The 12,381-nt window shown below is 35.1% G+C and overlaps 3 protein-coding genes across 3 annotated transcripts in view; all 3 read right to left on the reverse strand.

Moving 5' to 3' along the window:
• Positions 852–7,511, reverse strand: LOC105171032 (mRNA-decapping enzyme-like protein). The gene is made up of 8 exons (XM_011092027.2): positions 7,201–7,511; positions 7,014–7,054; positions 6,817–6,866; positions 6,088–6,232; positions 4,807–4,863; positions 3,984–4,110; positions 2,809–3,276; positions 852–1,215 (listed from the first exon to the last, which is right to left on the reverse strand). Exons 1-8 carry the CDS (start codon positions 7,357–7,359, stop codon positions 1,159–1,161), a joined length of 1,104 nt encoding a protein of 367 aa, XP_011090329.1. The 5' UTR covers positions 7,360–7,511; the 3' UTR covers positions 852–1,158.
• On the reverse strand, positions 9,396–10,592 carry LOC105171159 (casparian strip membrane protein 3). The gene is given in 4 exon segments (XM_020696919.1): positions 9,396–9,659; positions 9,662–9,676; positions 9,863–9,986; positions 10,206–10,592. Coding segments are annotated over 4 exon segments (546 nt in total). The 5' UTR covers positions 10,532–10,592; the 3' UTR covers positions 9,396–9,578.
• LOC105171033 (mitochondrial fission protein ELM1) overlaps positions 11,017–12,381 on the reverse strand; it is a gene marked incomplete in the record, with an annotated part of 7,844 nt that continues 6,479 nt past the window's right edge. The window contains 1 exon segment of the mRNA XM_011092028.2: positions 11,017–11,468. Within this exon segment, the coding sequence (XP_011090330.1) occupies positions 11,367–11,468 (102 nt within the window).

Consider the following 12,381-nt stretch of genomic DNA (forward strand, 5'->3'; position numbering starts at 1 on the left):
CCTGAGTTGTCTTAATCATTATACTTGGAGACATGCTTGATATCAATCAATTCATGCTTGTGAGAGACATTTTTCTGTTATCAGAACTAATACGTTGGTCTAGGGTTTTGAAGTTGTGGGAGGCAACTAAGATGCATCACCTACTCTTTCCGTAGCAATCATATGCTGGCACCTCTCGCTGCCTGAACTATTTCCTTCGCTAAGTTTATTTTTACCTTCCTTAACAAACTGGGCCCTGCACAACCTCTCATTAACTACAGTCCGAAGTACAATAGAAAGGCCAGAAGCTACGAACTTGAGCAGACTTGTATTCAACCTTAACAAAAACCGTTTAAACATTCATCCTAGATAACCATACAAATTTAAGTGGGTCAAGGTCTTTAGTCCTTTACCAAACTTAGTATTTTTCGTACCCAGTGTGTATGCTTGCAATCATTAGTGCCAGATGAGATCCTGATGTTAGTCTTTGAGCTGCTGTTTCACTTCAGCAGCAAAGGAGAAAAAAGTGCATACTTTACCAGTATCCAACCATGGGGGATTCATTTTTTTCAGCGCCTCTCATTTCCTTATTTTGCATAATCTGCTTCAGATAGTACGAACAAATCTCCTCAACACCCTCTGAGTTTGGTCTTAACCAAGGCATCCACTCCGATCCACAGCCGACCTAGTCTTCAAATTTAATGTTAAAAAAAGAAAAGGAAAACCTATTGTTCAAACCCAAATATTAGATCCATGTGTCATAGTGTCATTTCAACTACACGTTAATAAATTTGGAAGAGTTGCAAGAAGTTGGGGATAGTTCTAAAGGCAGATGCAGTATGCAAACTGTTGCAACTAAGCAGGAAGAAATGTTTGTGCAAAAATTGTACAAATAACTCCAAGTTAAACTGAAGTTCCTTTTCACAAGCAGCTCAAAGTACACTGACAACCTCGATTACGAACAAGCCATTTAACCATGATGTCCACTAAAGATGGAGACGGGCAAAACAACACCATATCACAGCTTTTATCAACTACAAGATTACATTGAACTCTATACAAAAACTGTCTAGCACATGTTAGTTTTGAGAGAAACCTACACAACTTAAGGCAACTAATAAAGTTTCTCTCTAATGGGTAGAGACAGGAGATCGAACACCACCAGCGTTTCCAGAATCATCATGACTGGTGCGCATTCAGCACTGCTTGGTAAACCATGTCAATGAATTGATTATCCTATCAACACAAATTTACATGCACAAGATTAAGATGACACTCAATTAGAGAAATAAAGATATTACATAGAAAGATTTCGAATAATAACATAATGGAACGTAAGTATATAACAAAATTTAATTTGTCACATATAGGTTATACCCCTTCACGAAATTCAAAATCTATTTGTCACATATAGGTTATACCCCTCACGAAATTCAAAATTTAATCATAGATTTAAACGAACAATGATAATAAAGATAAGACCTTGTCAGGAGTATACATGACAATTCTCAACCATTGGGAGAATTTGTTAAACCCTAAGTAATATATCAGTCAGATGGGTGAATCATTGCTTTTCCAAAAGGAAGTGAAAATTCTTCAAAAAGTGGCCAGTAAGCTAAAAATCCTCATGAAGCAGGCAATCCAGAACTTCCTTCAAAATCAACCATCTCTTGTGTTCTAACAATTTTGAGAGTATGTCCACAAGTCTTGGTAGCTGAGCTTCCAACTGATTTTCACACAATATATCTATTATCTAACTTATTTAAAATTCCAGCAACTAACACTTATATTCCTTTCTCAACCATCTCTTAGTCTACAGCTCTGTTCATGCTCATACCAACAGTCTGTTTTCAGGAAAAAGAATATCCAAATATAGCTACAATGGACGAGTGAGATACATATGAAAGAGGTCTCTCCATCAACTTGAGCAAACAAAAAAAAGACATACTTGGAGATACAACATCTGCAAACATTACTATGAATTACTTATGTAAGAAGGGAAACACCTGAAGCCAATATGTAAATATTTATATAGATCTCCATATCTAGATACAAATAAAACATTTGTAGTCACCCTTATATAGGTTTATCATATGTTAACTATCATATCTGAAGGTAACGAACCCAACTCGATACATGGTTTACACCTGAAATGCTGTAGATGAGATAATTAAAAAGTTTCCAACTAGTTATATGCTTCTGATAACTCTATGATTAGTGGCAGAAAACCAATTAAGGTGCAGGTAGGTATGTATGCAAGGCTCATAGCTAATCTGACTTAATTATGATAATAGAAGCTTTTGAAGAGACTGTACCTTCTTCTGAAATGAAGATAGATTAAAACTTTCAATACCCAATCAAGGTTTCTCTTGAAATGCTAATAACAATGTCCCTAAGGTAAGAGTACATCAGGAAGTTGTGGTTTCTTACTCTTTTCAGGCCTTCAAGCGGTAAAAAATTGCATGCATGACCTCATACTATGATCACTTTCATTGTTCTGTGACTTGAACAGTTTCATTACCTCAGAACTTAATTTGACTTATTTTCAGGCCTTTTCTTGAGACTCTAATATCTTGATAGGAATTTTGAAACAGATAGAAGAGGATACCTCTGAATTCTTGAGCAGATACCATGCCAGAAGAGCATGTCATACAGGCATGCCATAATAATAGATGGCGTGATAAACAAGACTTTTAACCACCCAACAGCAATAATAACAAAAGATATCGCGTGAAAGAAATGAGGTACTCATTAACTGTCCTGAAGATTCGCAAGTCATATCTGAAAACCTGGAAAGTAAACAAAAGGACAGGCAGGCAAAGTGCATACCTGAACAAGCATTTGAAGCGCTTCCCTGACTTTTTCTCTGCTTATAACAGGCCCATAATTTGGTGTAGGAACAGAAGTTGGAGTCAGTGATGGTGGGGGTGTTGGTGGTGGAAACGGCTGAAGCAAAGGTGCACCATATGGTCGTTGTACATTCCCAGGAGGATTCAGCGGAGGGGCAGTGGGAACGGATGAAGTTATAGCAGGTATAATCAGCGGGGAAGAGGAAGGGTGTGGACCAAAAAAGGATGACGGCTTTACCAGATCCGTTGAGCGCTTTGTAGCAGCATTAGCTTCAGGGTTGTCGAGAATAGACATGATAGGGGTAGAAGTAGATAAAGTGGCTGGTGCTTGGGCAGATGGTAAAGTGGGCAGCGCACTCTGTGGATGAGCAGAAACCGCAGTTGCAGATGAATGGTATGGCTGCCCAGCAATCGCTACATTCGGAGCACTTCCAATATTCATGGCAGTCTGCATTTTAATTTTCTATAATCAAGTTCATCATAGAAGCAATTACAAGTGATATAGACATTTCTGCTGTGCTCAGAAGGAAACGTGTTGGAAATCAAAGAGAGATGGAAGTTAAATTTGCAAAACCAAAGATGCTAACAAGAAATTTATTTCCAATGGGCTTCCATTCTTTAAGAATTTCTACTTGATATACAAAAAATACAGAAGCTTTTCCGGTATTCTTGACTCTTTACATGCCACCACCGATCCAAGAAAACCAAAATCTACCCCTTTGAGGTCATCTGAAACTATTCATAAGGGGGAAAAATGGAAAAATGGTGAAAATCAAATCTTTTTAACCATTTCCAATCATCCATCTCTTATGGTGACTAACAAACTTTCTCAATTTGCAAGGGTATCTAGACAATTAAAATATTAATATTTGTCACCCTAGGCACTCAACTCTTAACTGCTCAGTTAATCCAGTAAGCACAAAAACATGTAAATTGCATCTTGCATCTTTTATAGGCAACATTTGTAAGATCTCCAGTATCATCAGACAATCTAATAACTAACGTGGGGAGATGCCTGACAAAAGAATGAATACCAAATGATAACCTTAACGGCCTAAGTTTCTTCCTTGACAACCAGCACTGCAACAATCTCATACGCGCTATTGTTAAGAAGTCGACCAAAGCAGAAAATGTGGAACAGGAAAGAAAGCATACACTGAAGAAGTTCACAAAAGATCGATCATCCGGTACATCCGCTATACTGGAGGTAGTAGAAGATGATGGCTCTAGCGGACCATCCATTACTGCCAGTGTTGGAACTGCTTCCAGTTCTTCAAAGTCACTGAAACAAAATAATAAAAAAGTGTTGTTGGATAGGAGCAACTCATATTATCTCTTAAAAGAAAGAACTTGAAACAACAATGAATCAAACCCATCTCTCGCTACAAAAAGTGTGTACAAAGAGTAAAAGAGGTAAGGATAGAGTTGGCGGAAGATTATCTCCATGTGTCAAGACTAACATTATTACGAGAAAACCATATCCTTTGCAATAGCCATATGTTTCCACAACAGACATGGGGTTGTGGTGTATGACCAATGAGAGCACTGATGAAGTTGCAAGAGGGGTCATTATTGGGAGTAACCAGTACCAACAAGTATAGTTCACCAAGAGGTTAATATTCTAATCCTTTTCTACTCCTAAAATTGCAAAATCAAAAGTTAATTACATGTGAGAACTTCTCAATTTCATAAAAACAAATATCACAACAAAAAACTAGAAGCTCCAGTGAGTTGTATGCATGACCCGTTCAGATCTTTATATTGTTCGAGTTCCAGAAATCATGATGGATTCAACATGTAAACTTCTTTTTGAAACTCTAGAGAACATACATAATCAGCACCAGGTACACATAAATAAAGGCACAGATGATGCATGCAATTTATGTCTGAACATTAATGCCTAGTTGAGTATGATGGCTACCCCACATGAATTTTCCCTAATTGTTGAGCCAGCACCCATGGGAGTCACAACAACTACCTTTTTGTTGGAGATACTTTTGACTTTGTTGGCACCTTGGAATATGCATTAAGTATCCTAGAACAAACAAAACCACAGCATTAGAGCAATGAAAAAGATAGGCGGTTTTAAACTACAACGCACATACCAAAGAATATAGACTCGTGTGAGAAGACGAGAAACACTGTATGAAACTCCATTAAAGACAAACCACATTAAACTGAAGAGATTGTTCATTTATTCTCCCTAGCCTTTTGCTATCTTAGCATTTCAATCTAGGGCACTCTTCCCAGTTCAAGGGACAAAATGGTCGGAATCTCTGGCAAAGTTCTTTTTCCCAACACAAAGTTTCACGGGGCATCGGAAACATGTTCATGCAAACACATCTCATGGCCTTGTTTGGTTTCATTTTCAAAGGCTCATTTTCATTTCTGTACTATTTGTAATTGTGAGATCATGTTTGGTTGGGCCATTCTCAGTGGGATTTGACCATAAATTCCAAAAAAATCCATTCTACTATGCCTTTTCATACAAAAATACTATTACAAAATATCACGTCTTCTCGGAAAAAACTATCGAAAAAACATTCTGATACGAATATGTTTTCTTTGTATCATGTCCTTCTGTACACAAGGAACTATCATAAGACACCACAATCCAAAAATATTTTAATTCTGTCACATCTTTTCGTACAAAATATATCACAAAACATCCTAGTTCAAATACATTGTCATTTTATTACGTCTTTTCGTAAGAAAAGCTATCACAAAACACACTAACCCAAATATAGTTTCATTTCTCAGAAAAACCAATAAAAAAACAAAAAACTCACTTGAAAATACTGAAATGAAAATTCAGAATGAAAACAAAACAAACAATAGACCAGCATTCTGAGCCTAACTCTCATTTTATATACTGCATTATTCCACCCAGGTCATTAACTTTTCTGATCCCCATCACCTGTAATGGTATTGTACTTTCAACATCCAAAATTTTCAAATGCCATCTGAATCACTATCAAATAGTGACTGTCAATGGCCACATGCAATGCTTAACAATCATTTAAATTACATTAAAAATAATAAACAGTCACTGGACAGATTAATCAGCCACAATGACTTCCATTAGACATTCCTTGTCATCGATATAGCTTATGACAAATCTAGGCTGACAAGATCATTCATGCGTCGCCTTACCCTCATTCATTTGTGTTTTGCTTCTTAAACAGGCTTGCTTCATATGAAAACACATTAAATCATCAAAAGAAGAAGATTATCAAGCCTTTAACTATAATACACTAACCTACTAAATAGATTTGCAACCTCTTCGCACTCACGTGGATTGTAGAACCATATTCCATTCACCTCTTGAGAAGCATTTCGGTATAATAAATATGGAACCTGCACTTCATACTCAAAATCTCCCAAGAGATTCTCCACTAGATTATCTGCTTACAGAAAGGATCAAAACCTTTTAATATAGATGGAGCGTAGTGCAAATCAACTATATACCTACAAGATTACTCATCTGAACTACATATGGTCTTTGGAATCATAAACTGGGAATTTATAAGGAAAAGAGGGTAGTTCAATAAATTTAGATCACACCCACAAGATTCTTTATTTGAAAGCCGCACTAATCTGGAAACAATAAGTTAAGACTTTTGCATCATTTCATTTTTCTATCAACATAATCCAGTAAGTCACTTTTTCATGGTTTAGAAACAAAATTTTACCACCAAAATTCCCTTAGCAAAGATGATTGGTACAGAAGATTCAGACCATTGCTTGCACTCTCTGAACAAGAACTTAGAGGACAATAGTATTACAGATAAGATAATTGGATAAGGCCAATAAATTCACTTCCACTTTGTCATCCTACTTCAACTGTAAGTGTTCAAGCATAACTTCACCAAAGCATCATTACTCAGTAACACATCGATTCTTTTCCCAAACCAGAAGCGAGCATATCTCAGCAATGCCCTGATCCCCACCCCATTGGCCGAAAGTGCAACAAAATTGAGTGACTAACCAGTATTCCGACGATTCATTACTATAAACTGAAACCGCGGTTGAGTATTCCTGAAACAGCAAGACCCAGATTCTTTAAACCAGAGTGAAAGAAATCGCAGAAATCAGACAAATATCCTCCACCCCCGACTACAAAACAACACTAAAATCCAATCTCAATAGAAAATAGGGAAAAAGCAGAAGTTCGCAAAACCCCACCTTTTCACGACAAAAAGAGAGCCCTCCACATCCTTCCGACTCTGCAACCAAAATTTAACGAATCTCAATCCGGGAGAAATGAATCAAATCCCATCAATCCATTTCTGCTAGAGTAAAGACACACACAAATACTCTCATATACTTACATACATATACATACACGTCTTATGTATATTTGAGAACATACCCATTGGCTAGTATCGATGTTAAATTCGTAGAAGGTGACGTGTGCGGCGGTGATGAGAATTTCCTCAACAAAGGGATCGATTCTCTGTAGCACCGTCAAATTGAGTAACTTGGTGCTCTTCTCATCCAGATTGGGCATCAATTTCCCGTTGTGCGACATCGTTTTAAGGCACTTTCTCCCTCTCACTTCCTCACCAAGTAGTGTGTGTATGGGGAGAGAGAAACACCTACGAATTTTGAGTAGAAGAAAAAACAGTCGCTCCTGCCTCTGATTTCAATAGTCCAAGTTCATCTATGTGTGTGTGTGTGTGTGAACATACATATATATATATATGTACACATATATACCAGCGGATGGGGTTGAGGGTAGGCGGGTGGGTAGCAGTACTTCTCTTTTTCTTTTAATAAGTTTTAAAGTAATAATTTTGGTATACTCGGATCAAATTTGAATTCGTCTAATAAATAAATTTATACGTTAGTCAAAATTTATTAAATTTATTATATTAACAAAAAATTAAATAAAAAATTATATTGATCATTAATTGACTTATTATTGATTTGTTGCCTGTCAAATATTTTTTTTCAAACTAAATTATCCTTATAACGACAAAAATATACCTGCTCACAGGCATTAACGTATAAAAATATATAAGTAATTTGATAAAATTATTTATTTGACCTGTTATAAATAAGCAATAAATCAATTGGAGGTAAATGTGACTTTTTATCTGATTCTTTTTTTGTTAATATCAATAAATTTGGTGGACTTTGACTAACGAAAAACTTATTTATTAGATAGAAGCAAATCTCGAGTGTTTTAAAAATAATTTTTCAAACTATATATAATTTACATGTAATTACACCAAATATTATGGGAGATAAGTGTATCCCTATTAAATACCTTTCATCATTTCAAAATGAAGTAAATTATACCTTTATAATCACTCTTCCTATAATTGTGCATTATTTTTAAAAATAAAATATTATTTTCTAGATAAATATATAATACTATATATAATGTATAATATTTTTTATTATGTATTTTATAAATATATTACATATATATTTTTATTTAAAATTTACACAAATATATTATATAAATATTCATCTTAAATCTATGAATTAACTAAAGTCCAGGCTGCTGATATGCTAGTCAAAGTAATTCAACTTTAAATTCAAATCAGATTTAATAATTTGTAAATAAAATTATAAATATTATTTTATAACTAAATTAAACAAAAAATAAAAACACATAAAACATACGGAATCGCATGAGATGTATTTTTGCTTCATTGTTTTAAAAAAGAGGAACACATTGCTGTTTTTTTTTTTAAGGATAAATAGTTAATTTACAATATCACATAAAAGTAAATTACATATATATATATATATATACTAAGGCAAATGGATGATGTTATATCCAAGAAACAAGCATATCTCATTATTCAACTGGCTAAGATACAAAAACAAAAAAGTATAATCACAGTCTTCTCCCTTGAAATTTGGTATAATTATATATAGATTTTTTATAATTTAAAAAATTACATCTAATACTTCTAAGATTTACATTCGTCTAACAACTAAGTCTCCGTCAGTCAAAATTTATCGAATTTATTAATATTAACAAAAAGACGATAAAAATCCATGTTAATTACCTTTTTACGGTCAAATTACATTATACATCTTCACATGATAATATATGTTAAGGGGTTATATTCACTGTTATAATAGTAATTTAGTAACAAAAGATTTGAGTCGACCCACAGTGTATTATTTGATACCTCAATTTTTGTGAGATGGAAATAAATCTAAGGGGTACTATATATAATTTTTTAAAGTATAAAAAACTTACGTGTAATTACACTAAATTTTAGGAGATAAGAGTATAATTATCCCAAAATAAAATTATAAAATTTTATTGAAACATATCATGTTATTTTTTTAATAATATTTTGACATCATACTTTAAATTAGATTACTTGTATTCAAAATAATAGTTTATCAAATTGTTTGAGATAAAAACATCCAATAATATTATCAATCCTACTATTTTACAAGTGCAAGAAAACATTGATTTTAATCCTATTGTTTATACAATTATCTTTTTTTTTTCATTTAATTAAATAAAATATAATAAAAATCTAAAATATGCATGTCATTGAGTATGCTTCGACCGTCCGTACTAAATAGACAACATACACAAAGATCCATATACTGAAAATTTAATTCAAACCATGAAAACAATCCAAATTACATCATAAACCTTCCACCAAAAGTTGAAAATGTAGCACTAAAACGTCAAACTGCAACCACACTCTTTATAGTAAATTCATAACCACATTTTCTTTATATATAAATGCAAATTTATGAAGTGCATGACTAATTCCGGCGAAGGGCCACGGCGGAGAGCACAACCAAGAATATGAAGATGGCCGCCGCAATGAAGGAAGCCACGACTGCGTGAAAGCCATCATTACCTGCGTCAGCCGAAAGGATAGATGGGTAATTGGATGATAAGTTTTTTTTTTTTATTGGAGATAGTAATTACATGATTATGTCAATATTTCAATTCAATCAATTAAATAATAATAAAAGATGACTTATGTACATGTATCAAATGTGATTTGATATGGCAGTTAGTAGTATGTTGGTCGAGGGCTTACTGCGTCGAGGATGAGGAGGAGAAGCTTGAGTCCGACGGCATGTGGGCGGACAATGGCGACGATGGAGAAAGGTAGTGATAGGACTAAGTAGCCACTGGCAATAGCATTGGCCACCACAAAGAATCTGCAAGTTTTTTCAGCCATGAAAAATGGTATAGATCAATGTTTAATTTGTTTTTGAGATGGGAACTAATTCATAGCATGGAATTTTGAACTTGAGATTAATAATATGATGTATATATGTCTATTTCTATCATGTAAGTTGCACTATCCATGCATCATTCAATGTGTGTGTGCGCAGGGAATCGACAACAAGAATAAAAGTATGTAGAGAGAGTGGTACGTGAAAGTAGGGAGGTCATCGTAGCTGGCTTGAAACTGGAAGAATTGAGTGAAGAAAGGAAGAGTTTGATCAGTGGTTCCCATGGTGGCTGTGGCAGCCAAAGCAGCAACAAGAGCGCAGATTCTAAGAATAAAGTCGAAGATGGATACGCCTCTCTTCCACCTCCCCTGAGGCTGAGGGAGTGGAGTTGCCTTAGTGGTGGCGGTATAAGCCACGCGGCCGCTTTTGGCTTTCGTTGAACTGGGCTCTTCGCTTTTGGCTTTCGTTGAACTGGGCTCTTCAGGGACGTTGATGGCTGTTTCACCACTGCTCTTTGTTGAATCCATATGGATTTTGAGTTCTTTTTTCTTTCTTTCCTTAATTTGGAGGGAGAAAGTATTTGAATGTTGTGATGAAGAACAAGAATGGTGGATTGGAATTTATAGAGGAGCTGAGGGGCAGTTGATGGATTAGTTTTGATGATGGATTTTGTTAGATGAGTGGAGGAGTAGTTGCTAACTTGCTCCATCTTGATTACATGGGATTTCATACTTTATTACAACGTGATGTATCCAAATTTCCATCAAATAGAGGTCCTCTAGCTGATCTTATGCAAGAACGTAGTTGTTAATTGGAGAAATTGCTCTGTAAATTTCTTTAGTTGTTCTAATCCGAATGTTGCCCGTCTGTTATTGATGAGAAAAGAGGAGATATGTACAAGTTTAGGCAATTAAAGCCACTGTATTCAATCAAGGGTGTATTGAGCATTCTCAGAAATATAGGCAAGATTTTGTCGACTGATAAGTAGCAACTTTCTTCAAATGCACCAATATTTGACAAAATCAAGGGCAATGCTTGGTGACCATTGAATTAATTTGATTTTACATTATTCATTTTCAAAGCCAACTCATAATTCTCTCAAGGTATCACTCATCTTGATAATTTACAGACCGGGATAACAAAGGCGACATTTATTTTACAAGTATCAGAACCCCAAAGGAGTAAAGAATTGCAGCAGCTGCTCGGGCTTGACAAGCATGTTTGTGTATTTGTATCTGTGATTCTTTTGCTATTTGATAGAAAATAGGAAAGGGCGTGCTGTAACTTGGAAAAAACATATGTTGACTAGACACAAAGTTGATGAGAAGACTTATGTCGTCACAACAGTACAAATTGATGGTCCTATGGTCTTAATCTCCATCCACGCTCGGCAAGGGCTTTATGCACCCGGCTTGCTGCCTCTGCAGTATCATTTAGGGGAGGATAACTCCAACTTTCTGACATCTGGATTCAAGAAAAATGGAAGGGAAAATCAGCAGATAACCAGAATATAAGTTAGATTGCCTGAAGCAACAGGTGCAGGAAGACAAAGACTAAAACATAAACAATGTGCAACTTCATTTTACTTGCCATTCCATTTCACACTGACAAGATGAACTACATAAAACTACTAATAATTTGACAAGTGACATCCAAGAAATGATGGTCAATTTGAGACTTTTACACAGGTGCAGCAATAAGAGTATTACAGATCCTAATCAGAAATATAAACAGGTGCAGTAATCATAGTATTTTATACCCTAATCAGAAAATCACTGGCCTTTTCAATGTTTTACCATATTCCTACAATTGTTCATTCGTTGAACAATAAAGAAACATGGAAAATCTAAACCAACACTAACAATATTGAGTGGTTCAGATCTCCTCAAGAACCACAGCTATTTTAACTTGTGCATTTGATAAAGTTAATAGTTAAGTTTCTTACTATGCGTGGTAGAAGACACACAGGTTATGCAAACGAAAATAAGATTAATGAATTCCAGTGAAAATCAAGCACTAATGAGAGAAAGCTTCAATATCATTCTGCCTGCATATAAGCAGAAAATTATACTCTTTCTCAATTTTGATATTCCCTCTGGCATAAGCACCTCTCTGTGATGCCAACTTGACTCTCACATTTAATTAGCTTCCAGGACAAAATACTATTTTCACTTGCTTCCACTATATTTTCTGGTTTCTTGTTTGGCATGTCTTGTTGTTATTGCGTGTGTGTGTTTTCCCCTGTTGGTTGTTGTTGGGTCCTGGGGTTTGTCATGTACATAAAAATAACATCCCATAGAAGCAGCAACTGTATCAACTGACTGACTATTTGATCTATTTCACTTACATCCTCAAGCCCAGTAAATGGTCAGGCCTC

This window comes from Sesamum indicum, linkage group LG9, assembly GCF_000512975.1.
Source record: "Sesamum indicum cultivar Zhongzhi No. 13 linkage group LG9, S_indicum_v1.0, whole genome shotgun sequence".
Taxonomy (NCBI): domain Eukaryota; kingdom Viridiplantae; phylum Streptophyta; class Magnoliopsida; order Lamiales; family Pedaliaceae; genus Sesamum; species Sesamum indicum.

Coding starts and splice junctions, on each gene's coding strand:
- LOC105171032 (XM_011092027.2), bottom strand. CDS start 7,359: ATGTCGCACAACGGGAAATTGATGCCCAATCTGGATGAGAAGAGCACC. Junction 6,233..6,816: donor AATGAATCGTCGGAATACTG/GTTAGTCACTCA, acceptor TTCTGTAAGCAG/ATAATCTAGTGGAGAATCTC. Junction 4,864..6,087: donor GTTGCAAATCTATTTAGTAG/GTTAGTGTATTA, acceptor TGTTTGTTCTAG/GATACTTAATGCATATTCCA.